At 55.9% G+C, this 25,853-nt stretch overlaps 9 protein-coding genes across 9 annotated transcripts; 5 read left to right on the top strand and 4 right to left on the bottom strand.

Moving 5' to 3' along the window:
• Positions 1-24: 24 nt before the first annotated feature.
• Positions 25-920, bottom strand: EX895_001080 (uncharacterized protein; the record flags this gene model as incomplete). The annotated part of the gene is made up of 2 exons (XM_029881680.1): positions 25-409; positions 511-920. The coding sequence occupies 2 exons, from the start codon at positions 918-920 to the stop codon at positions 25-27; spliced, it is 795 nt and encodes a 264-aa protein (XP_029741768.1).
• Positions 921-1,503: 583 nt separating this feature from the next.
• EX895_001079 (uncharacterized protein) lies at positions 1,504-3,116 on the bottom strand (the record flags this gene model as incomplete). The annotated part of the gene is made up of 2 exons (XM_029881679.1): positions 1,504-2,992; positions 3,103-3,116. 2 exons carry the CDS (start codon positions 3,114-3,116, stop codon positions 1,504-1,506), a joined length of 1,503 nt encoding a protein of 500 aa, XP_029741767.1.
• An 853-nt stretch (positions 3,117-3,969) lies between these two features.
• Positions 3,970-5,472, top strand: EX895_001078 (uncharacterized protein; the record flags this gene model as incomplete). The annotated part of the gene is made up of 1 exon (XM_029881678.1): positions 3,970-5,472. One exon carries the CDS (start codon positions 3,970-3,972, stop codon positions 5,470-5,472), a length of 1,503 nt encoding a protein of 500 aa, XP_029741766.1.
• Positions 5,473-9,631: 4,159 nt separating this feature from the next.
• EX895_001077 (uncharacterized protein) lies at positions 9,632-10,252 on the top strand (the record flags this gene model as incomplete). The annotated part of the gene is made up of 1 exon (XM_029881677.1): positions 9,632-10,252. One exon carries the CDS (start codon positions 9,632-9,634, stop codon positions 10,250-10,252), a length of 621 nt encoding a protein of 206 aa, XP_029741765.1.
• Positions 10,253-13,751: 3,499 nt separating this feature from the next.
• On the top strand, positions 13,752-15,077 carry EX895_001076 (uncharacterized protein; the record flags this gene model as incomplete). Its single annotated transcript, XM_029881676.1, has 1 exon — positions 13,752-15,077. The coding sequence occupies one exon, from the start codon at positions 13,752-13,754 to the stop codon at positions 15,075-15,077; it is 1,326 nt and encodes a 441-aa protein (XP_029741764.1).
• Positions 15,078-15,492: 415 nt separating this feature from the next.
• EX895_001075 (uncharacterized protein) lies at positions 15,493-17,070 on the bottom strand (the record flags this gene model as incomplete). Its single annotated transcript, XM_029881675.1, has 1 exon — positions 15,493-17,070. One exon carries the CDS (start codon positions 17,068-17,070, stop codon positions 15,493-15,495), a length of 1,578 nt encoding a protein of 525 aa, XP_029741763.1.
• Positions 17,071-18,195: 1,125 nt separating this feature from the next.
• On the top strand, positions 18,196-20,067 carry EX895_001074 (uncharacterized protein; the record flags this gene model as incomplete). Its single annotated transcript, XM_029881674.1, has 1 exon — positions 18,196-20,067. The coding sequence occupies one exon, from the start codon at positions 18,196-18,198 to the stop codon at positions 20,065-20,067; it is 1,872 nt and encodes a 623-aa protein (XP_029741762.1).
• Positions 20,068-20,319: 252 nt separating this feature from the next.
• On the bottom strand, positions 20,320-23,370 carry EX895_001073 (uncharacterized protein; the record flags this gene model as incomplete). Its single annotated transcript, XM_029881673.1, has 2 exons — positions 20,320-21,265; positions 21,344-23,370. The coding sequence occupies 2 exons, from the start codon at positions 23,368-23,370 to the stop codon at positions 20,320-20,322; spliced, it is 2,973 nt and encodes a 990-aa protein (XP_029741761.1).
• Positions 23,371-24,040: 670 nt separating this feature from the next.
• EX895_001072 (uncharacterized protein) lies at positions 24,041-25,501 on the top strand (the record flags this gene model as incomplete). The annotated part of the gene is made up of 1 exon (XM_029881672.1): positions 24,041-25,501. One exon carries the CDS (start codon positions 24,041-24,043, stop codon positions 25,499-25,501), a length of 1,461 nt encoding a protein of 486 aa, XP_029741760.1.
• Between the last annotated feature and the right edge of the window lie 352 nt (positions 25,502-25,853).

The raw sequence follows: 25,853 nt of genomic DNA, 5'->3' as shown, positions 1-25,853 counted from the left end.
CTACAGAGCTTTCGCGGGTGTGCATTACTTGGACGGGCCGACGTTGCGCTGTGCACGCGCCTGGTTTGCAGCCCTCTCGCGCTCCTGGCCCTGCTGCACCTTGTCGTCGCTGTAGAGCAGACTGGACACATCGCCCGACTGCACGGCGGCCAGACGCTTCTGCATGCGCTTCTGCGAGTCTGCCAGTTCCTTTTGCGCCTCGGGATCGAGCGAGGCGGTGAGCTTGGGCATGAGGAACACCATGCCCATGCCAACGAGCCCGAGGATCATCATCGGCCCACCCATGCCGATCAGCGAGCCCAGCGTCAGCGGCGCCGCCTCGGTGTAGTAGTCGATGCGCTTCACAGCGTGCAGGATGAGCGGGTGGAACACCAGGTTCGACGAGCGGATCGAGACGAGCGACGTGCCGCTGTGCAACCAGAAAAGAGAGAGAGCAAAGCGTGTCAGTGGCGCGCGGTTCAGCAGCAACGAGGCAAGCGCGATCTTGCGGTATCGGGAAACCAGACTTACGGTGTAAAGATGCGGATCTGAGGTGCCTTGCCCAGCTGTGAGTCGAGCACGTCGATGCGGTATCGTTCGAATGCATGCGTGCGCGAAACGACTTCGAGCGTATACGCGCCCGGCTCGAGATCGCGAAAGATAAAGCTGCCATCCACCGCCACGAGTGTAGCCCGATCACGCTGCTGCCCAAACGCCGCCAGATCTTCAGCTTCACCCTGCGCACCGTCCGCTGTGCTAGCTGAAGCCTCCGGTGGAACGGCATGCAGAACAACGCGTGTGTTGGGCCCGAGGTTGAGCAAGTGGCCCAGCTCCGCATTCGGCTGGATCTGGCCACGCAAGTCTTGCCCCGCCCACGCCGTGCTCATCAAGGTGGTCAGCGCCACCACGAGCAGCGCCACAGTTCGACGACAGCCCATCATGATGCTTGAGGACGCGTGCTTGGATCGAGTTGAGGTGCAAACGAGATGGTGACAGACAATGTGAAGAAAGAACCGGCTTTCTCGTCAATTTTGTTACAGCAAGCCCGTGCGCTTTCGCTGCCTCGAATTTACAGGCGGTCTGAAGCCATCGGGAAACATCATCGGAGATGAACCACACTTTAACAACGAGTTTTGAAAATTCAGCTCACACTGTAGCTCCCGCAACGCTGCGTTGCTGTCCTCAGTGGCTGGCCTTCTGTGTACCAGCTGTGAATGTCATGCGAGTGACACCAAGGGAACACCAATGCGTCTAGCATTCTTTCTTTCGTAAAGTACAGGGATTCGCGAGACGGGGCTGGACAGCATTATAAGAGAGGACGAGACTTGCACACCAGAGAGGTGTGGCATAGACCGCGGCCGCTGCTAAATGACCGCTCGCCACACCAAGAACGGCTTGGCGGAGAAATCAGAGAGACATAGCGCTCAAACGCATGGGCAAATAAGAGAGGGCCAATCAGCGGCGAAACGGTTTCGACGCAATACAAGCGACAGAGTGGCTCGAGAGGCTTGCATCGAGGAAAGCTCAGTAGATACCAGGGATGATGCGGCTGCGTACCAGCTTGCAATACTTGTCCCAGTCCTTGCCGTACTTTTTCCGGCACGCCTCGTCGTCTCGAAGCTGGCGGTGGACGAGGAGCACAGCAAAGTAAGCCACGTAGAAGTAAGGCACGGGAGTCGCAAAGCCACAGGGCAATGACCAAGCCCAGGCCATGGTCCAGTCGCCGAGGTAGTTGGGGTGTCGCGAACGGCCCCACCAGCCCGAGGTCAACAGCTTTCGGCCCGAGGAGGTGGTCATGTACTTGAGGTTCTTGGGGTTGCTACCGTTACGGAACGAGTTCTTCTCCGAGTTTGCCTCGCGGAAGATGTAATATCCGATCAGGTTGACGCCAACGATGGCGGCGGTGCCGGCAATGCCGAGGTGCACGGGGTGGAAGGCGAGATAGCGCGCCTGGAGACTGTAGACAAAGGGCACCCACACCAGGTCGCCTACGGAGAGCATGAAGCCAAAGCCGTCGGTGGTGATGTCCATGGTCGAGAAAATGGCCGACTCCATAAAGAGGGCGTCGGCAACGTACCAGAGGTGGAAGGCGCAGACGAGCACCATGCTGTCCGTGATGCGGCCGTGCAGCTGAACGTACTGCTGGCAGGCACAGCTAATGTCGAGGATCGCCCACAGGATCAAGCCCGGTCGCAGCTCGTTGAACGACTTGATGTCAAAGCTGCCAATACGCGGGTTGAGCTCGCGGCCGATGAACCAATCGTACAGCACGTTGCCCGAGTTGCCGCCGAGCGCAAGCAGCTTGCCCTCGCTGAAGGAGATCAGGTAGCAGTAGACGGCCTGAGCAAATGAGTTGAAGAGCGCGGCAGAGACGAGGCCAGGCCAGTGCTGGTAGAAGATGGTGAAGCTCTCAGGGCCCTTGTAGAAGATGTAGCCGGCCGAAGCAGCCATAGCGACGACAAAGGTGGCAAATGCATTGAGCTTGTAGTGCAGTCGTTGACCGGTTCGTAGCTCGGTGCCCTCGAAATCCTTGCCCGGAAGCACGATCCAAGCAAGCACGGTGAAGGCGTACCAAGCGGCGTAGATGGCCCAGGCAGTGGTGTCAAAGAGGCTGTCCTTGACGCCCTGAACAAAGAGGGAGCGAAGCGCATCCGGGTTGTCGATAGGCAGCGTGAGCGCACAGCCGAGCTTGTCGGAGCATCCAAAGTAGAGGTAGTAGGCGAAAAAGGGCACGGTGAGCGAGACAAAGGCGGCGCCAAAGGGACCAGCAAACTCGTAATGCTGCGTCTTGGGACCCAGCTGCTGCTTGGAGAGCGACTTGGAGCTCATGACGGAGGATTCGCGTCGACGGACGGCGGGTGAAGAAGGGGTCGAAGTCGAGGCCTTTTTGGTGGGAGAGGAACGCGACGAGTTGGAGCGAGGAGCTGGCGTAGGTGTAGCGGGTGAGTTGGTAGCAGAGTCACCAGGAAACGAGACTCGACCCCTTGACCTGCGCGGGGTCTGCGATTGGGCTCTGTGGGTATCGAAGGTGGGCGTAGATGAGAGCGGTGGGACAGGCAACGAGAGATGCGAGTTAGTTATGTGGGACTGTGGCACGCCAAAAGCAAGCTTGCAAGAGCATACCTTGTAGTGACCATTATGAACTGATCCGATGCGGCGATGCGCCGACAGTCGATGCAGGCAGTAGTTCGATGTTGATGTTCTTTGCTAGAATTGCTTTGCTTTGCTAAGATCAGGTCATGCACACATGAAGTTGCGCCGTGGGCATTGACCGAATGGCCTGACTTTTCTTCCGTGGGCTCAGGCGAGGGTTTGTTTGCTGTGCATGCAGTAATCCGAATTCCGCGTTGTCGACGTGATTCGGGTTGCGGACCAATTCGTGCAGAAGTGTGCACGGTGCAGTTGCTGTGGTCGGTGCGAAGCGTGAATGGTGTGGTGATGGTGGTTGCGCGTCTAGATGCCGAAGCTGGCCGTGGTTGAGCCCACGTCAGGCGAGGTGAGGCGGGCGTGGATGGATCGCTGGATCGCTGGATCGCTGGATCGCTGGATGGATGGAGGGATCCAAGCAGACACAGCAAACAGGCAGCATCGCTATGCTCCCCTTGATTCCAACCAGATGCGGCACAGACTGGCCAAGTGCCTCAAATGCCGATCCCAAAATCAAAATCGGCTCGACGTGACGCAAGTTGCAAATCAGCCTTGCTCGCTCCACACTTTTGCAACACGACGCGCCAATATCACCGATTAGCGGGCTTTGAGTCATTGATCGGCGATGAGTAGGAAACGTCACGCATTCTGCAGGGTCCATTTCCCACTTTTTGTGTCTGTGCGAACAAGCATCCTCACCTCTCTGTGTCCCTCCGAACAGCTGGACGCACCACCACGAGGCCGGCGGCCCCTTCGCAACGGTTGAAATGGCCCGCATATCTCCTCCATAGAATTGGGAATCGTACAAGCGCCTCCTCCCTCCCACCGCTCGCAGCCGCAAGCATGAGCGACGACTGGGATATCGGCGATCTCAATCTGCTTGAATGGTCGCAAGACCTCAACCGAGCCCTCCTCGGGCTTCCATTTCGCCTGCTACGCTCTATTGATCAAGAATCAGCCTGTTTTCTCTACAAGTTGGTCTTCTCATCCTCACGTAAAGAGGCCGGGCTGCTTCTGCTCGACTGCGATGCCTGCAATGCATCCTATGAGGGTGTATCCCTTCGCACTCTCGACCGTCGCACTCAGGTTTTCTCTAAGGCGGCTTCTCGGTCCGACGATGCGGCGCACTTGGGCGACATAATTGCTGCTATCCACCATGCACTCGACCCACGCACGGCATTCGACTCGTCGCTCAAGACCACGATCGGTCTCGAATCGACTCGCTTCTCTTCCTCCTTGTCCATCAGCGTCAAGTCCAAGCGCGATGATGATGTCGTCGACTGCGGCCTCAAAACCTCGTTCGATCTCGATCCGCTTGATCACGCATCATCTGCCAACATGATATCAGCCCATTTCATTCGGCCGCTGCTCCATCTTGCTGATGTCTTCGCTCGATGCGCTTCGCAGCAACAACTCGACCGCATTCACCAACAGCCCGTCTCCGGTTCAAGCCCTGCCGCGTCGAGCGACTCGCTCGAACTCTTGAGACGCTCTGCGCTGGTGAACGCAAAACTTGCTGTTGGGCCACTGCATCCGCTCTCGCCGCGCAACCAGGATGGCAACAAAGGCGACAATGGCACCGATGGCAACAATGACAACACCGGCAACGACATGATTTCGTCCGTCACAACGATTGCCGCGCTACGTTCCGCTGCGACCAGTGACCTCGATGACGACGCTGATATGCTCTTCTTTGGTCCGCCGCCCGGTCTAAAGCCTCCTCTGCGACAGTCCCGCACTGCACGCATAGCATCGAGTCAAGTGATGCAGGGCAAATCGCTGTCATCGCCGAGCCGCACCTTGAGCGCCGGCTCTGAGGATGGTGATCGCACGCTTACAGCACCTCTTGGCTCGGCTGCGGCGGCATCTACTTGCGCCAATCCTGCGCACGCTTCTCCCTCCAGTGTTCCTCGAAGGAATGCATCCACGCTCAATACGCAAGAGGGCTCGGACTCGGACCCGGACTCGGACTCGGATACCAGCGAAGAGGATAGCTTACCGTTTCTGACAAGCACCCCGTCTAAAGAGGACTCTCGCACCAACCAGACACTTTCCTCGCCGGTGCCCGCAGTAGAGCACATTCAAACAAGGGCATCTCGAGCATCGCACAGGACAGCACCCAAGACTCCCGAGCCGACTCTACCGCCCCCGTCCTTTGTGCCCACGTCGTCGCAGATAAGCCCCTCCAGCAGCAACGCTGCCCGTGATGAGCAGAAACGTCGTCGCGAGCACATTGCCAGCATCAAACGTGGCAACGCCGATCCATCTCTCAGGTCCACTTCGACCAACTCGCCGAACAAGGCAGCCAAACCAGTTGTGTCTACTCGCAAACGTGCTCGCTTCTGACGTGCTATATACTATATCGGTCTTCCATCGACACTTTCCTGGTCAGTGCATTTGGCGTTCGTTGCTATCGATCGCATGTTTCACGGTGCAAACAGCGACTAATCAGCACCACTGCCTGATCGAAGCTGGCTTTTCCCACTGCCTCGCAAGCGAGGGTCGAGATGCATCTATCGATGAGACCTGTTGGGTGCTCTTCAAGAGCGGGATTGGAATTGCAGATGCTCAGGCCGGGAAAGAAAGTTCTTTGCCAAAGAAAAATGGAACCAACGACCGTCGTAATGATGCCAGTCCGCACTGGCATTCAGAACACAAGGACGTGGACAGAGGCAGAGAGTAAGCAAGAAAGACAGAGCACTCTTTGTAAGCGAGACAAGACGGACCAAGAGTCGAAGCAGGATTTCTATCTATCCATATCATGCGTGGACGATCGCCTTCGCTTTCACCACTCTTTCTACTCAGAGCCCACTTTTCGGTTCGCTGCAGGCAAACAAGCAAACTTGCAATTCGACGCTCAAACTTGAATACTTGTGAAAAATGGAGCTTCGAAACTTTGCAGACCGAAAACCCAGACTGACACGGCGTTTGAAATGATGTGCCTTCTGAATTAATTCGAGTGGACGCGCACGCGTAATTGAAGTATTTAGCGGTGATATGCGCCTGGAGAAGCTCTCTGGTTCGCGTTCTTGCGCCTGACCGAATCCACCGAATATCGCCTTCACGCAACGGAACGGCTCACTCAACTCGATACGCCTTACCGCCTTGGTTGCCACACCCAATTCTATCTTCAATCTTTTATTTTTCGACGCAGTTTTTCGAAAGTTTGCTTTCTTCTTTGCAATCACCCACTTTTTCGCTTAGGGCCTAGATACTCTCGCAGATGCCCGCTGCACGACGCTCGTCAGGATGGACACTCCCCTTTTCAACGTTGGCGAGCCTGCTTTGCCAGCCCAGTTCCTACCTTTCACATTTCTCCAGCTGGTCCTGGCAGTAAGATAGTCCCCATTTTTGACCGGCAAAACGTTTCACGCCCCCTATCCAGGATGCGAGCGAGCCCAGCCCCTCTTCCTTCCTCGTCCCGCATGAGAGGACCGCTGGGCTGATATGGAGTCATGTGAGGATGTCCAGGGATATATTTTCGCTCTTCGAGAACCCGACCATCTGATCATGATCCACCACGTCGACAACCCTTGTCGATCCCGTTGCGGTCGTCTAAATCTCACACCGGTGCCGACTGTGGAACATGCTCAAGTTCCTTAATTAATCGATCGTCTAGATTATATCTGGTCTGGCTTCTCGGTTCCGCCAGAGCTACCGAAAATTAAAATCGTATTTGCCGTTATGGTGTCGAGCGATTCAGCTCTTCCCGTTGCTTTCTCAGTTCCTCGACCAACTGAGCTGACTTGTGCCGTTCCTTTCCCCCTTGACCTGTTTCCAGGGTAGTCTCGCGGGACTTCCCTAGGTACTGCGACCCCTGGAACCTCGTAGTAGCCACCCGTGCCCTCCTTGAAAAGAGTCAACTTCTCACCCAGCTTCACTTCTTGATTTTTTCCGACGACAAGACAAAGCTCGGGCATGGTGCACTCACCGGGTCGAACCTCCTCGCATTCCTCCCTGCACAGAGTTTCGGCGATGGTCCCTTTCGCCTTACTCCTTCCTAGCACTCTCGGCTTCTTCATCATCGCTGATTCTGGGTCACATACTGAGAAAAAGCTTTCTCATCCCTTGCCGTTGTGAAACATGTTCAAGGCGTTCTGTCCTTTGTGTGGAACGCAGATCCCGGTCGCCTTTCCGCGATCATCTCGCTAACATGAGACACGGTATCGACAAGTAGATCCGATTCGCTAGCCGAGCTGGAGGTGAGATTCCCACCAGGTACTCTACCACTGTCTGCACTGTATTATCCAACTAGCCTCTTGAACAGCAAGCGACCCCAAGGCTTCCCGCGTCGATGCGCTCGCTTGCTGCTTCTCTCTGCATGACTATCTCGCTGCCGAACAGAGGCAGTAAGACGATCATATGTCTCAAGCGATACTGAACCGGACAGCACGGGGACCTTATCGGTGAGTGAAAGGTTGCTGGCCTGTGCTTTGCTTTGGTACAGCAGCAGACTATGTTTTGAACACCGCCAGAGCCGATGATTAGCTCCAGAGAATATCCTAGCAGCTCGTAGCGTTCAGCTCTGATACTGTAGGTCGTCAACCCTCTTTTCGTCAGCCCTCTTTCACAACCACAATCGAAAACTTAATGTCGGGTCACTCGTCGCCGTGGACGAGGGTCTGTCCCTGCTTTCTCGGGTTCAGGCAGTCTTATCACACGGTGCATTCTGACTCTCGACACGCGGGATGAGACCATCGATGGATCATGCGGTACAGGCAACTAAGGACGGAGGAAGTCCGTCAAGTCTCCCACGCGACATGCACGGGCTGCACAAACGGAACCGAAACTGAGGGCGTCCACCCAATCTTGTTGCACACAAACATTGCGCCACGCTCACAGGCGCCACGCCAATGGAGTGCATTCGAGGTAGGGTCCTCTCAAGGCCTTCAAACATATCCGTCTCACAAGCTGAATTCAAAAACGTGGATGGATGCAAGATGCTGCAAGCTGGTCAGCCAAGTTTCAAAGCAATGTTTGCGGAGTTCTCACACTTCGTCTCGCGGAGCCGGTTTGTTTCGGCGCGCGGTAAGAACCGAGTCGAAACAAGACACGGAAGCAAAGAACAACTTGTGTCTCACAGCTGTGTGCAGGGATCTGAACGGGGAACTCAAGCGGTAAGCCGATCCAGGTTTATATTTCGAGCGATTTAAGGCGACGCGAAAAACTCCACGTGTTGAGGAAAACTTGCTGTGCAGCAGACCGCAGCGGAGTGCAGGAAACTCGAAAACACCAAAACTTTGCTCGCCAAAGTTCCTAGCTGAGTTTCCTGCCCTGCATTAGCGCGAAACTGCTGCTGTCACTCTCGCTTTGCAGAAAGGACATTGGCCGAATCGCCAACCGAACTCCGAGAGTTGGAGCGACACCCTCGGCCACCCAAGCGCCTGGCTTTTGCTCTTGTCCTCCTCGTGGGAACCCGCGCGGCGGGCTTTCGCTTTGCTCCGCCGGAGTAATTCTTGTTCAGCCCGCACTGCCGCGCTTCTCCACTCTTTGACGACGCCCTCCCCACGTCAGCGCCTTCGAACAAAGGCTGTCCCCGCCAGACGTTCGTCGTGCATAACTCAGGAGGGCTTGGCATACACCTGTTCCTGGATTCACACGCTCTAATTTTCCCGCAGGCTGCAGTCACCTCCGTTTTGCCACGTTGGTCCGTGTTTCGCAACAGTGCGCTGCAATTGGTACAGGACTGAGCCTAGGCGTCCGTCTAGAAGGCCGGAATGGAAGCGCTGCGTCGGCACGGGAAGCTGCCCTCGCCGCGTGGCAAACAAATGCTCGGGAGGCTATACTCATGATCTCCTTAGTGGTCCCGAACAGCGCTACCAGATCTGCATTATTGTTCGCGTGACTCCCGCTGTCGAAAGTGAACAATCTACGCGAGGAGTCGGTCGTCTGCCTCGTCACCCCGGTGTCCCTTTTGCAGCGTTAGACCCTTTCTGCAGAGAAGAGTGCTTCCCGTGTGTGTCTAGCTGGGAATGATCACTGACTGTCAGCCACCGGATCTCCTCGACCTTGTTATAAGTCTCGGGTGCAACGAGCAATATCCGCCTCCCATCCACAAACCAACGCAGTTGCCAGTCTCTCCTATCTGAAGTGCAACAACTACATCTCAAGCGCTTCTCTGGCCAATATTGCAACAAAAATGCAGCACAAAATGGAATCGGCTCTCTCAGCAATCGCAATTGCTCGACGCTCTCGCATCAGGGTCGCTTGTGTTGGCTGTCGCAAGAGGTAAGTTCTTCTCTGTCATCTGGCTTTTTCGTGTCACTGGTACAGTTTGCTGATCAGTCTACGACTCTTTTTGATACACGGTTGCAATAACAAAAGGAAGATCAAATGCAGCGGCAACCTGAAAGAATGCGACCACTGCGCTGAACGGGGCCAGCGCTGCGTCTATGTTCCTATCTCGGACGAAGATAGGGAGAAGGCAAACAAGTACAAGCGCAAATTGAAAGCGCGCCAACACCAAGAGTCTCTGCACCTTGACTTCAGTCCGTACGCTTCGAGGATGCAGCACAACCATGGCACCCCTTTGCAAGTAGGAGGAGCCCAGCTTCCTCTGGCGTGGAGTCCGATGATGGACTATCCAGGCTTTGGCATGTCGGCCAGTGCACCGTGCACACCAGCAGTGCCACAATGGCAGGAGGCCTACTTTCAGGAGGATGCATATGCACAACTCCCGCCGTACTACCTGCCAGTAGGCACATCCGCACCGACGACACCGGTCGTACCACGCGTGCTGGAGGCGTACTTCCAAGAAGCACCTACCAAGCAACTCTCGACACTGCAACAGGGCTATGCCGACGCAGGGCCATCACGGTTCGCAGCAGCGCATTGGGGGTCGACACCAGATCAGCATTTCCACCAGCGTCAATATTCAGCGCAGGACCTCGGAGATGCCATGCCCATAGAGCAACACCAGCTTCTGCTGTCGTCGCCCATTCTTTCGGACAGTGCATCGGACAGCACCTCTGTCCAAGGAAGTCCGCAGCAGCTCGACTTGCAACCAGTCAGCCTGACTCGTCCCGACCCGAGCACAAGTGGGTATGGCTGTATGCATTGGCTCGAGCAACAACAGCACCAGAGACCGGGCGGTGCTTTCCAGAACAGCCTTTTCTTGTCACAGTAAGACAACCAGACCCTGACGCAATTCAACCAGATCTCTGTGTTTTGTCGATGCTTGCTGTGTTTGCCCGAGAGAGCGAGAAGTGGCAAGGCCCGCTTTTCATCAGCCAGGGACCCGGACCCTAAAGATGGCAGAGAGCCTGAAGGAACCAGCATCCGTCGGGATCAGAGGAACCAAGCAGATAAGGACTTCGCATCTCGGATAGCTAGCGGGGTTGCCAGCAGCAGTTTTATACGATGAAAATTTCGTAGCTGCTCCTAGACCTGGGTGCTCTCGGGTTTTGCGTAGCTGGCAGCGGAGCTACGCGAAATTGCCAAGAAATTTTGAGCCCCCAGCTCCGGAGTTAAGAGGCCGGAATGCAAGTGGGGGATGTGCAATACAAATGAATTCATTAATACTTCAATTGCTTTGTTTGCCCCACAAAGCCTGGAAAACTTTGACGCAGCAAAACACTCTCCGAGAACCTGCACAGGGTGAAACATGTCCCATGCACGACAAACGCCGCCTCGCCATGCTTCTCTCGGGACCCTTCTCTCTCACTCGTGTCAAGGTTCTAACCCCACCCCGCCGACAGCACACTCCCAGTCACCATCAGCATGATGTTCGCTCCAGCAGCTGAGTGCGCAAATAGTTCCATGAGGTGGGTGTGGTGAGGTGTACGGACCATGGGTTCAGTGGTGTACAGTCACGATACAGATCACCGCGGAGCAGGGGATGGGCTACGGCCTACTGTAGAACTTTGATTCTCAGGCGCGGGACTCGGGTGCATGAGATGGAGAGCGAGCTAAGCGAGTGCAGATCCAACTTGAAGAACGATCCAGTCGATCCTGCGGTGAAACAACGAAGCGTTTGCCTTTCGCTTGAGGTGGCCGGTCGTGCTAGTCGTGTGGCCTAGCACCGCACCAATAGGAGGAAAAAGACCCAGAATCCTTGTTCGCTCCAAAAGATTTCCCATGTTAAGCCGTGAAACTTACCGATCAGCCTTTTGCAAATTACCGTCGAACGATGTTTTCGCGGCCTTCATTTTTGAATATCTTTTTGAGAAGCAATTAACCAAGCAGGCCTTCCCGCCAGGCAGAAGTCACGGTAGTTCCACAACCTGTCTGATGTCAAGCCAGCAAGCCATCCACAAGTTGCAGTCGTAATCAAGCACTAGAGCCGGTACCTTTGGGCTGCTCGACGGCACGCAAGAGGCTCGAGAGGATAGCAGAAATGCGAATCGTCTTCCGTGGAGGAAAAGCGCGCCCGATCACCTGTGGCTACAAACCCTCACCGAGCCCGATTTCTTCCTTGGACGCTTTGGAAAGGCGATTGAACCCTAACCATGCCTCGAGCGTCGCTCTCCGCTTAAAGACAAACAACTGTCGGACTCTCGCACCGATCTTCGGCTTGGACTTGCTGCCGCAGGAAAATGTCGCAACCCCGTCCCAGTGTGAACGGTACCGAGCAGGGCAAGTTTGACATCGTGTACGTGCGGAAGAACAAGATGCCAACGCAATCGCGGGTTGCCTGTCCTCCAACTCGGTCCCGTCCTGTCTGGTAAAGTTCAGCAAGGAGTGTGAGACACTGTCTGACGTCCTTTCATCCCGGATTTACCCTGCCCGTTACAAATAGCCGTCACGATCGGAGTAACTACAGCGATATACTCCTCGATGATGCGTTTGCATAATGTGCACGCAAACAAATATTCGTGCCGATGTAATGGATCTCCATGCTTCCTCCACACTCCGGATAAACGAGGCAAGAGCGAACACATGGTAGACCCGCTCAGCTGCAGTGTATCGAAGGATGCTCATTTACCTCGGACGTTCGGCTTGCTTCACTTCGTACCTACTACTCTGTACTTCGCAGATATCGCTCATTTCAGAAAGTTGTGTCTAACATGTCGAACGATGCGGTCTCACGAGATGATCCTCTGCAGACGAAGCTCTGGGACCAGTTCTCGCTTTGGAACATGCCGAGGTTGCGTTCCCTCGGATCCTTCATTTCGTACGATGCCGGTCGTTAGCAGATTCACTTCCCAGAAACTGCGTTTCAGGGCCACATGTGAGGCACTTGCTGATGAGCTAATCACCGAAACAAATTTATACTGGCGCCTGAGGTCTCTACCAAAGTTCGGGACACCCACGGGACCATTTTCAGAGCCTCAAGAGCCCAAACCGTCTCACAACGTGGTATACGCGTGCAGTGAACCTACCTTCCCTTGACTCGGTGCTCAATCTCAACATCTCTGCTGCAGCCATCTCGTCGTATATCGATCGTTTTTGCGGTTAGAAATTTGTCTGTCCGCTATGCGCTCGATATTCTCCTTGCTGAGTTTGCAAACGAGCCCGGATCGGCAAAACTCAGACAGATGTAGAAGAGATATGGTGGACTGCAAGCCTCTTGATCGCTACTGTCGATGTCGATGCTGAGGCGGAGGCGCGGCTGAAGGTAGAGAGATGCGAGGGTAGAGAGCCTACGCTGATTTTTTAATGCGCAAGTTGACAGGCCCACACTCCGCGAAAAACGGCCGGACGAGACAGACTCGCGGCCACAATTTTTCAATCTACAGTAATAATCGGACAGGATAAATCCAACAGCGCCTGACCTCGCAGCGTGCAGGACCCTATTTTGTATGCACAACGCGACGTGCCAAGTCCTTGGTAAGAAAACCGCTTTCTTACCAGGCCTGCCTTCAACTCCGCACGTGCAAACTGGCTCCCGTTGCAATCTGACCGCAGCTTGGCTCCCGGCCTGCGATCGAGCCATCGTCAGCCACCCCGCAAGCAAGGTTGGCACACTTGCTCCTCTCGGTGTTGTGTAGGCAAGCAAGGGAAAAGGCAAGCCACCACGCTGGATGAAAATAGCAATGCCTCGCATGAGCACTTGAAGGTAAAGGCCTCTCTCCGCCTTTGTTTGCTGTCAAGCTCAGCTCAACTCAGCTCAGCTCACCTCCGTTCCTGGCGCGTTGCGTCTTCTTTCAATCGTGGCGCCCGCGCGTACCTTACCATGAGCCACTGGTCCAGGCCAACTCTTTGCAGCGTGCCTGACCAGCGTGTTACTCCGCTCAGCACACCAGCCAACAGTTCTCTACGGCCTCCGAAGACGCACACGTGTCGACGCAACGGGTCCAGGCCACCGCCCGCTGCTCTTACCATCTCACTTTGGCCGTGCCGGCACGGGGAGCTGGCGCGGGCAAGATTTTCCTGCTCGCGCATGATCTTGACAGAGACCCTTGAGCCGTTCTTCGTCAGGGAGGTCAGGGAGGAGGCTCAGGAGACGTGGAGCTGCTCAGCCACGTGAGTTACTCCGCTGCTCGCTAGCTTACCAGACATCTGCTGTGCCCCCGTGTCAAACTTTGTGTGAAGTGCAGCTTCCTGTGGCGACCTGGTGGACGAACGACAAGTGATAAAAGGCGGACCACATTGCGGGTCGTTGCATCTCTCTTCCCCATCCAAACCATCTTTCATATCGGCGCTCGTCCACCTCCTTTCTTACACTCCACCACTCGATTCTCAAGATGAAGGCCTGCTTCTGGACCAGCCTGTCGGCTACGCTCGCCGTTGCCATGGCAATCAGCGTGTCATCCTCGCCAGCTTACTTTGACCGTCGCGACGACAGCGTCGACAGTGGCAGCAACGCCACTGTCATCGCTGTTCCCGTTGACAGCAGTGTTGCACAGTACACGGCTCCCGATGGCTCGGTCGACCTCGGTTCGCTCATCGATGACACGGTCGTGACGCCGATCGAGATCCCTGCCACTGCCACTACGCCTACGGTTCTCACATTCCCGACCGCCGCGCTCATGGCTAGTGCTGCCGCCGAGAACGACGTCGCCTACACCACCACCGTCACTGCCTCTGCTGAGCCTACTGGCGCTGTGTCCAAGCGCGCCGTTCCCGCCGGAACCGTTGGTCAGGGCGGCAAGGTCGCCGCATGGGATGCCAGCTACTGCCCCACCGCTTCTTCGGGACCCGGCCCCCTCCTGTCGCCTGACACCCCGGACAACTTCAGCAACAACCAGTGGCTCAACCAGGCCTACGGCCAGAGCTCTGCTGCTGTCGCCCCTGCTGGTTACACCAAGGCCTTCGGTCCTTACTACCAGACCATCCAGGCTTCCACGGCCACCATGAGCCTGGGAATCTACAACACCTACACGTCGTACAACGCTGCCGACTGCGCAGCCAAGTGCAACAAGCGCAGCGACTGCGCCGCGTTCGCCTTCTGGATGCAGCGCGACACCGACATCAACTACTACGGCTCGGCTGCCGCTGCCGGAGACTGGCAGACGCGCTGCAACAACCCACCCGTCAGCCGCACCAACTACGTCTGCGGCCTGTACAGTGCTCGTGTCACCAAGGAGATGGCCACCAACGCGGGTCAGATGAAGGGCCCCATCTTCAAGACCGCCCACGCTGCGGTCAACGCCTACTTCAAGAGCGACCCGGCCAAGGACCTCAGCTCCCTCGGCTACACCTCGCAGGTCAACCAGAACGGCATTATCGACAACGGCGAGACGCACCCTTACCTCACCAAGACCATGAACGCCAACAGCAACCCGCAGGTTTCGGGATACGCTCCCGAGTACTGTGCCGCCTGGTGCAACGAGCACAAGGACAGCTGCGCGGGCTTCGACTCGGCCTCCATGTACAGGGATGGCAAGTTCGCGGGGACGCTGTGCAACCTGTACAGCGTTGCCTTCGACAACTCGCAGTACCAGGGCAAGCCCGGCCAGTACTCGACCGCTGGATACATCTCGAGCTCGCCCGGCATCTTCTACACCAGGACTCCCGACGAACTGCCCACCCGACAGCCCACCATGGAACTCAAGGTTGTCGTCGCTTAAGAACTAGCTCCACAGGGTGTTAGCTGGGCCCAGTTAATTGCTGCGGCCTTGCGCGCCGATTCTATCTCGTTACTTCCCTAGACTCGTCACGGTTCCCTCACTCGCCCCTATTCCCGACTCAAGGTTACCTGTTGTATATGCTCACCAAAATTCAAGTCTCTCTCTTTTATTCATCGTGCGCAGAGTGGTGAGTGTTTCGTGTGCTTCTTCTAGTATCAAGCATCGCGAACAACGCCTTGGTTGAGCGCGCAAATAACGAAAAGAAACGATCCGCACCAAATCAACGAAAGTCGCTCTGAGACATGAGCAAACAGGCTCAGGAACAACGAGCCTCATTCGCGCTTCGCTGAACGAAACGCAGGATAGGCACAAATCGCTTCTGTGAATTAAAAATGCATGAAACCAATAGACAAGACTACTGCAGCGTGGAATCGGTCGTATGATGGCGGCGCATCGAGGGACGAGAAAAGCCGTCTCCCTGAGGCGAATGCCACTGGTCTTGCTGTGCAGAGCAGGAGCGCAATCTCGATGCCTTTGCGCTGAGCAGTTGCGCGGCCATATCGAGCTGCACCGCCGCTTCCTGCAGCAGCAGCTGATGGTGCTGCATCCACATGGCTGTGGGCTCAACCTGCCACTGGTCCTGGTCTTGAACACCCTGGAGGCTGCGGGTATACTGAGTGTCAAGCGCAAAGGCATTTCTGCTCGGGGGCGATCCGAGGGCGGCGGCGTCGAGCATACCCTCCGACTGCGAAGTGGTGAGACCAGAGTACAGTTGCGACAACTGCATAGGCGGCGTGGGATAGCTTGAAGAACGAGAGTGTCGACGCTTGATGGCCTGGTGCGAGCCAGTAAAAGCATCAAGCTCAGCTGGCATGCTTTGAAGGGCTTGTAGCAGTGTACTTGACTCGGGCCATTGCTTGGTATTTTGCAGCATGGCACGCGGCGAGACAGCGTCATACGAAGTGCTTGCAGGATATGTGACGGGTGGCGAGCCTAGCGTCGATGCAGACTCGTCAACGGCTGGGGACAACCCGAGGGCTCTGAAGCTGGCACCGCTACTGCCGCAGCTACTGCTACTACTGCTGTTGCTCGAGAGGTATGGCGTCTGCGGTGTGTCGACACCAGCCTGCCAAGCCTGAGCGGAAGCGCCACGACGATGCCTACCAAACAAAGGAGACGCGGGCATCGAAATGGCTGATCGAGACTTTGTCGACGGAGAGCGCATCTTGTATGCCTTGAAGCAGCGCTTAATCTCGGCAAGAGGCCAAGCGGATACTTGTCCCCACAGCAGCTGGTGCAGACAGTCGTGCGACTCGCGCACAGAGCACTTGGAACGGTCGCGGTCAAATGCAGCCAAAAGACTCCGCCATGTGCTCTGATATGCGCTCGCCTGCTGTTCCAGATTCCACGCCTCATGCAAGGCCAGCAACTCGGCATGAACCGATGCGTAGATGTCCAGGTAGGAGGCAAAGTTGACAAACACCTGGCTCTGCGCTGCGAGGGACCCGCTGCGAAGGCAATCCTCGAGTGCGGCAATAACAGCACGCTCCTGCATTTCGGTGATGGTGTGCAAGTCCAGAGAGCTGTTACTGTTTGCCTTGTCCGCCGCGCTGAGCTGCAGGCGGACGCCAAGCGGAACGCGCAACGAAAGCAAGGTGGGCGAGCCAGCTTCTTCCCATCGATACACTAGATCGCGGTAGGATACTGGGAACTCGAGTGCTTCAAGGCAGCTACCGATCGTTTCGCCTTCCGTGCACGGGTGCCAGTGTTGAGAGAGACTGTCGCTGTCCGCTGCAGGGGTGTGCTGGCTGGACGAATCGGACGGAGCGACTGCTTGCATGCTGCTCTCGGCATGAGACACCGGAAATTTGCTGCTACTAGCCACCGGAGGCAGTGCTGTGCTGTCCGGCGTCATTGTCGAGAGCAGGTCGAGCAGCTCGCTTGGCGACCACCAGGGTTGCGCATCACCTGTGTTTGTTGTGTGAGAAGACATGTTGGGACGACGTCGGTGGTTGGCAAGGCTGGATCAGAGCTTCAATTGTGGTACAGGGTCTCAGACTTATATACTGGCTCGGCTTGCCTTGGCACGCGGTGCTGTGCAAACATCGTTCTGCGCCAAAAACGCTTTCTTATCGCGATCTTTTCCTGCTGCTGCTGCTTCTGTTGTGAGGATGAGACGTGTTCGGTCACTTGATTTACTGTGTGACGACAAAGCGTGCTAAAACTTCCCGGTCCCGGTGCTGAGCTTGGCCAGCTTTGTTTCCTGAGCCAGCTTTGCATAATTAGCCGCGGACGTGCGTCGCTGAAGGAACCGGCCCCCTAAGCCGGTACATCACACTGTATAAACACGAGTGTTTCAGCAAAGCTCCCCGAGCGTCCCGTGTGGGGAGAGCAGGAGCGCAGGAATCCATACACACTGCACGCCGTCAGATATGCCGGCAGATACAATGAATGAAGGGCCCAAGGTCGACGACATGCAGCTTGGGATTGCGTACGCGTAGCAATAGCTGCTGTACGCGTACGGCTTAGAACGACGCGTGCGTAGGAATTAAGAGACCCAGATTCGGTTTTGAATGCCCGCACTGCAGAAGGATACGCCGAATTACGAGTTGATTTCGGTCGGCTCGGGCCTCCCGGCGAGGGCGAGTAAGGCGACGGACGAAGCTTGGCTCTGGTCGACTTGCGACTGAGTTGTAAATCCATACTCGCGGATCTACAGTACTGTTCTGTCCAATTATCCTTCGTTTGTCAATTAACCAAGTGATCTGCTTGCATTCCTGGGCAGCCTCGCCCGTCCCGTTCCTTGGAATTCGCTCCCAGCCCTCCAAGCTTCCCGCGGGCTGAAAGCATGGGAATCTGTCCGTGCTTGTCGTGGCATTTGCATCTCCGTCCGTCTCTGGACCCTGGACATGGAGCGGATCGAACCTGTCAATGAACCTTTCGGACGAGACCAAGGCCGACTTCCAGCTTCTTGCTTGTCGAAGGAGAATCGAGACTTGACAAGGCCACTGTTCGCTCCCTGACGGGCAGAACGCTTCTTTGCAGCAGATGCGACCAAGGTTTGGCTGGATTGCGAACCCTATAGACACCTTTGAGAAGTTGGCTCGTCTCTACCATCATGTCGGATCACCAAGCCAGCACCATCCTCTCTACTTCCAACAAGATGTCCACTACAGGCAGCACCTCACAAAGAGCTGGGTTCGGATCGTCTTTCGCTAGACGCCCAGCAGCCCACAATACAGGACGGAACGTCACCGCTGTCTCGCTCTCGGCTTGCGACACAAGGCAGGATCGACCGAGTTCATTTGCAAAGCAATTCGACGAGCATAGCGGCTTGCTCGAAACAGCACTAGACAGCGCCTTCAACACCCCTTCGAACGCATCGTCTCTCAGCAGCAGCTTGCCAGTAAGCGTCGACAACAGTCCATCTGCAACAAGCCCGGCGCCGGGGCCTGCAAATGAACACCGGCTGCTTTCGCGACAGATCATGCAGTTGTCCGGCAGCATGGCAGCCTGTGTGCATCAGAATGAGCTGGTCATCTCGTTGTTGGAGCGCCTCGTGGCTTTGAGCGAGGGTGTTGCAAGCAGACACCTTCCAACAGGCGACGGTCGAGTCATCTACACCGCTCCGTCAGCACCACTACGCGAAAGACTTGCTTCGATCGGCGCCGGCAGCACCAGCAGCACCAACAGCAGTAGCAGCAGCGCTAGCAGCGGCAGAGACAGCAGGAGCTCCACCGCGGTCACTGCATCATCAGCAAAGCCCACCCATAGCTATGTCTTGCATCACATGGTCGACGAAGTCATGACCGTGCAGCAGAACGCCCCCAACATGACCGACCCTAACACTGGCCTCAACGCTCTGTACAGTGCGCCAGTCCACAACGCACCGGTCAATTTTGGCACCGTGCCTGGTGCAGCCATCGTGATGCACCACGCCAGCAGATCGTACGACTACCAAGAGACCGCGCCAATGGCTACGACCAACAGCTCGGTGCATGCCCTCGCAACCATGGATGACCCCGCCTCGTGTGCGTCTGCCGGATTTTCGTCCCTTTCTGCTGCTATGACCGCCAACGCACAGACAAACATGGCACCACTCATGTGCTATACTTCCATGAGCAGCACGCCGACTTCGCTCTTCATGTCTGGCAGCAGCAACCAAGGCCACATGGCCAGACGTTCCAGTGTCATCTTCTCCACAACGACCCAAAGGGACGGCAGCGATTTCCCATATGTCGCCTCGGTTGCCTCGATCCAGCCGCTTTCTGAAGATGGTCAGCAACAAAAGAAGCGCAAGAGAGTCGAGAGCGAAGACGAAGCTGACTCCGATGGCGCAAGCCAGCCGGCAGCCGCGGAGGCGAACGCGGGCAGCAAGGACGATGCCGGTGCATGGCAAGATTGGCAGCTGCCACGCCAACACCCGTTGTCAGTGTTGGAAGCACTGCCAAAGGCAAAGCACCGTGTGCTTCGCGAGGTGCGCGCCGAGATCAAAGCCAGTTCCAGCAGGCCTTCCGGAGCCGTAGGCCGCATTCCGCTCAAGCAGTACCTTGAAGTCAGCGGACCGGAAGAGTGCCGTGCCGTCCGACGACTGGGTCGAAAGCTGTATACTGCCTGGCTCGAACCTAACACGCGATTCGGCAAGCAAGACAGTACCCGTCTTTCCGCCTGTGTCAACCGCATCGAATACACATTCCCCGTATTGGCCGACTGCGAAGAGCACTGGAAGGCGCGTCAAGTGATGCTCCAGATCATCGACAATGCCATCGATGAACACAAGTCGAGCGAACGCCGCAACACGTCCCTGGCCAACGCGGGTGTAAGCGACACACCGTCTCGCAGGCGCGGCCGACCCAAAGGCACCACTGCCGCTGCCATGGCTCAAAGGCGCCATCAACAGACATTGACTCATCCTAGTAGCCAGGACACTGAGAGCCAAGACACCGATGCAGACGGTAGCGACTTGAGCGATAGCGAGACGGAATCCTAGTGATCCACCATCACTGGACAAATGCAATTTTAGACAGACACTCAATACCATTTTGCTTGGCACGTCTCCAGAGCTTGAGACAAATGCTTTCTTCGTAGTAACTGACAACACTGGAGTTAGGTCCAAATGTCGCCACTCTTCAACGGCCATGACACTTGCACCATTTCAAGTTGCACGCGAAGGCAGACAAATGTCATGTGAAACCAGATCAATATATTGCCAATGTGAACCGAACACTAAACTTGAGGCAATTTACACGACACCTGAGTACATCCGCAACGGTGGCGAGTTGCTCGGCGGGGAAGCGACATCAAACATCTGTGCGTCCTTTTCGCTGCGGACCTCGTCTGACAGCTGCTGTGCGCCGGCTTCGCCCCGCTCTGCTCGGTCTGCAGCGCTGGAGAAGTGAGTGACGTACTTGCTCTTGACTCGCTGGCCGGCGGTGTGGAAGAAGGCCTTCTGCTTGGACCTGAGTTTGAGAGCAAATTCGTTTTGTCCAATGTCCGGCAGGTACTTTTCCAGTACACCAGGATCGAGAATGATAGGGAAGAGAATGTGCATAGAGCACAGCAAGATTACCGGCACAAGCAGCTGGAACGACTCCATGCGCCACTTGAGCGGTACGAGCGGTGAGCAGGAAAGAATCACGGCCAGCAGGAAGACCGTCATGACCACGTACACGGTCCAGAAGCGACGGATCACCGCTCTGAGCGACGACTGCTTGAAATCCTTGTTGGTCGAGCCCCACGTCATGTTGTAGCCAAACATGTGTGCTGCGAGCGCCGTCATGATGTGGAACGCCAGACCGCTGAAGAACACTGCCATCGCCGGCGCATGCCCAACCGCTTGCAGAGCCGCTTGCCCAAACGAAGCGTGGCCTGAGCGAGCACGTGCAGTGATCAGTCCCATACCACCGGCCAGTGTAAACACGACCGTGACCGTGACAAAAACGTCGAAGGATGGCAAGAAGATCGGATCTAGGTACGGCAGGAACAGGCCTTGGACCACAAAGACGACGACGGTCACGGGGAATGCGATGGCGAGAGCATAGTATGTCGACAGGTACGAGATCGTGGCGATCTTGTACGAGGCGTTGACGTCGCTCGTGATAAAGGTGCGGAAGAGCTTGCTGATCGGACCGCGGGTGAACCATTGACGAAGTGGGTTGAAAACAATCTCGGAGCATCCATATGCATATCTGTGGTCAGGTCCAAGCAAAGAAGAAGGTCAGTCTGAGATTAACGTGCTAGCCATGCAATCCGCCAGCTCTACTTACTTTTGGAAACGTGCTGTCTCATCTTCGGGTGTGAACGAGACACCCTCGGTGAAGCCTTGATCCGAGTACGTGGCCCAGCGAATCACATACCCCTTCATTTGCAGCTTGAGCGCCATCTCGAAGTCTTCCGACACGTGATGGGGCGAGAAGAAGGTGCGTTCGCCGTCAGTGTCCAGATTGGACACCTCCTGTACGGCTTTCCAGCGCAGGAAGACGTTGTGTCCCATGAGAGGTGCCATGGCTCCGTTGGCACAAATCCAAGAGATACTGAAGTTGACGCAAGCCGAGGTAAAGTAGCCAATGAATCGCTCGAAGTAGTGGTTCTGCACGTACATCACACCAGAGCAATGCTGCAAAGCACCGACTTCAGGACATCGCTCCATCTCGGCTGCCGCTTCGATCAAGCAGTCCGCCGGCATACGCGTGTCCGAGTCGATGAGCAGGATATGGTCACCAATGCGGATGTTGCCCGACGCCCAAGCAAGTCCGTTGCTTTCTTCGACGGCCTGGGCGAGTGCTTCGTTATACTGTTGCTCCAAGTCCCCGCTTTGACCATCATTGCTTTCCAGGATCTCCTCGGTGCGCAGAGAAAGGTTGTAGGTAAAGTTGAGGTTGGACGCCTTCTTGAAGCGGCCTTTGCGAATGTAGCCCCCCTCTTCGCTGCTGTGACGAGGACGAGCAACCCATCCGACGCCCATGGAGCTGTAGTAGCGGATGCGCTCCTCAGCCTCTTCGCGAGTCAGCAGTCGAAGTCCGTCTTCAGAGACAACAATGTTGGCAACGCCTCCAAGTGCACGGTACGCACGCACGGCCTCCAAAGCACTCTCCAAGCTTGGAGCAAGCACCGAGGAGAGACCCTCCTTGTAGCAAGGCATGTTGATGGTGAACTGCGGCAAAACGTGGTCCGGCGGAAGTGGCTCGCTAGCCTGGCCACTGTAGTACAGAGAGTTCTCGTGCATTTGTCGGATGGGGAAGCAAATTTGTGCAACGCATGCCGTCAGGTTCTCCCACAAGAATTGCGAGACCAACATGAAGAATGGTAGCAGAACAACAAAGGCAAAGCGAGCGTAGTTGCCGTCCACCAAAGTCTCGATCACGATTTTGGCAATGAAGCCAGACATCATGAAGACGTTCAAGCCAAGACCCAAGCCGGTCACAAGCGGAGCCAGGTAGCGCACTTGGCGATCTTGCTGCAGCACCTTTTCGCCGGTGACGGGGTTTTCGGTGACCACCGGACTCGGAAGTACGGGCTTCTCGGACAGGATGCTGGAATCATCATCGTGGCTCGATTTGCTTCCAATCGAGCTACTTGAGAATCTTTCCACGGCTGGAGGAGAGGGCATGAAGTAGTGCTGCGGGGCCTGCATGCTATGTTGGGTGAAGATGGAAGACGGCGTCAGTGCCCCGCCAGCAATGCTGCCAGTGTGCGAAGACATTGCCAGCATCGGTGGTGGCACGGAAGCTGTGAGGGGAGCTTTTACGGTCGTCGTGCTGTCCTGTCCCATGCGTGTGGCAAGGAAGCGAAAGATTCTCGCATCCACGTCGCGCGCCATGCTCCGGAGAAGGCGCGGATTGCTGTGCAACAGGCACAAGGTGCATTCTTGACGCAGCACGAATTGCAAAGGTACTTGATTGCTATTCCCCTCGTCGGAATAAAAGTCGATGGCTTTCTGCGCGTCGTCAAAGACGGGAAGGGCGCTCATCATACCGCGACGTCGGGTAAGATAGATTACGTTATCGTTCCCGCTGGTGCTGCTGGTGGTGCTGCTGGCGTCGTGACAATTGTCGTGCTGTTCGAGCAGATTCGATACAAGCGGCGTTGAAGCTAGCACCATACAGTTTGCAGACGAGACGTTGGCTGCAATGCCACGCAGTGCATCGCGCCACCACGACAGCATTTGTGCATTCTCGTTGGGAAAGATGTCATCCACGAGAACGACGCCAGATGACTGGTTAACGCCGATCCATCCTTCTTTGACGCCAGTCGAATAGAGCGACGAAGCTGGTTCCGTAGTTGCGACACTCATTTTGTCGATCGAAGTGGCGAGAGATTGCGGACATCAGTCAACCGCGGCGCTCACGACGCTGCCTTGCTTATGAGGGATTCGTTCGAAGAAATCGACCCTTTGCTGAAATCACAGGAACACCAGGAGCATTATCGTTACAGCACGGAGAGAGGTCTGCCTTCGCCTTGCTCTTGCCTCATCGGATTGCACTAATTGAAGGCGGTAGTTAGACAGCAGGCAGGGCAGGCAAAGCAGGCAGAGCAGCATACAATTTAATGTTGTCGTATCCAGATACATGCTGGGCAGGCCAAGAAACTGCGCGGGAGCCGGGCGAAGCGGGAAGGTCCGCTGCATTTTCCAGATTTACAGTGGTTTCTCTGTTATTGATTTACTTAATTAAGCGAAAATTCCAACTGTCAGCTTGCGCAGGCGCAATGAAATTTCCATCTCTGAAACACTGTCGAACTGCTGTCCGCCTTATTACCAGATACCACTGATCCATTAATGCACTTCTGTATTCTGGCCACAACGAACGACAATAATATCCGCACACTGGCCCACGGAAAAGTAGATTCAGATCAGTGGCAAACGAACGACTCGAAAGGCAGCGATATATATAACTCTAGGACCGCAGTGTTGCCCCAGTATCGTCTGCACGTACACCCACACACCCATACATACACCGGTAAAGATGCTGTTCCGCAAGAGCAAGAAGAGCAAAGCCCAGCAAGAGTCGGTCCTGCCGCCGTCGAGCAGCCAGGAGAGCATGGCGACAGAGGCCAAGAGCATCGACGATGGTCTGTCTTCGGGCTCGCGACCCATCGCGATCGACTGCTTGCCGATCACAAAGGCAGCTCAGCGTGCCTTGCTTCAGCCACCGCACGGCTTCGTATCGCGACGCATCGACGCAGACGCATGGACGCCGCCCAACCTGTGGAGTCTCTCCAAGCGAGGCAAGCGCAGCAAGCGCATCGACTATCTTTTCGTCTTGATCGGAATCGCAGTCGGTGTTCTCGCATCTGGCGCCGTCATTGGCCTAGGCATTTTTGGTTTTATGAGCGGTCAGCACAACTACTGTCTCGCTCTGGACGAGCAGTTCGACGGACCTCTCAACACAAACCTTTGGACTCGCGAAGTCCAAGTGGGTGGGTTCGGCAACAAGGAATTCGAGTGGACCACCGCAAGCTCAAACAACTCGTACACCAAGGATGGCTTGCTGTACATCACTCCGACGCTCACTGCCGACTTGATCGGTGAAGACGCCGTGACCAACGGCTACACAGTCAACCTCACCCAGTCGGGTGAGTGCACAGCCTCGCACGTGCCCTGGATGGACCGCACCAACAACAACGACATTCGCATGGCCTCAATCCGTAACGCAGATGTCAACTGCCAGATCAGCAGCAACCAGACACTGGGCACGGTCATCCCTCCAGTGCAGAGCGCACGCCTGACGACCAACTCCAGCTTCTCCATGCGCTACGGACGAGTTGAAGTGCGCGCCCGCATGCCGACGGGCGACTGGCTGTGGCCTGCTGTATGGATGATGCCGCGTGATAGCGTCTACGGCGAGTGGCCAAAGAGCGGAGAAATCGACCTTTTCGAAGGCAAGGGCAACGTAGCCACATCTCGTGACCAACAGCTCAGTAACACAATGCGAAGTTCGCTGCATTGGGGCAACGACGCTGGTTCAGATCAGTACATGAAGACCTCCACCGTCTCGACTCTTTGGCGCAAGCTTTGGAACGACGACTTCCACACCTTTGGTCTCGAATGGGACGAGCACGGCATATGGACCTGGCGCGATACCCGAGCACGACGCGTGCTCAACGTCCGTTTCAATGAGCCTTTCATCAACAAGATGCCCTTGGCGCAGTTGAATGCTGCCGGTATCATGGTGCCGCCACCAAATCCTTGGAGCAAGAGCAACAACACGGGCGCGCCGTTCGACCAAGAGTTCTACCTCATCCTCAACCTTGCCGTCGGTGGTACCAACGGCTACTTTGCCGATAGGGGCCAGCCTTGGAGCAACGACGACCCGCGCGCCGCTGGAGTCTTCTGGAACCAGCGTGCTAGTTGGCTTCCGAGCTGGGGCTCGGTCGAGAAGCGATCCATGGTAATCGACTATGTCAAAGCGTGGAAGCGGTGCTAATGTCACACGTCTCTTTCAAGTATCATTTTGTTATTTTGGGTTCGTCTAGCAATGTATATTTTCCTTTTATCGCCCCAGGCGCTGCGGTTGAAATCGACATGAAAACAATTTGCTAGCGCGCACAGAAGCCGTAGACCAGCACCTCGACTTCTTGCATCTTTCAGGCCTTGCCACAGAGGCACTCGTTCAAGAAGGCGTATCGCTCGCTCCATGGTTTTCGTCGTCCAACTACCTGCCCCTGCCTCACGTACTCTCGATGCAAGTTCCTCGCTCCTGAATGTACCCCATTTTTGTCTTTTCAATCTCGCGTAGCAAAGCAATAAAAAAGCGTCGATTCCGACCCAAGGACAGG

This window comes from Sporisorium graminicola, chromosome SGRAM_10 (genome assembly GCF_005498985.1).
Source record: "Sporisorium graminicola strain CBS 10092 chromosome SGRAM_10, whole genome shotgun sequence".
Classification (NCBI taxonomy): domain Eukaryota; kingdom Fungi; phylum Basidiomycota; class Ustilaginomycetes; order Ustilaginales; family Ustilaginaceae; genus Sporisorium; species Sporisorium graminicola.
Note: the sequence above shows the minus strand (reverse complement) of the source record. Positions and strands in the feature narration are given on the sequence as shown.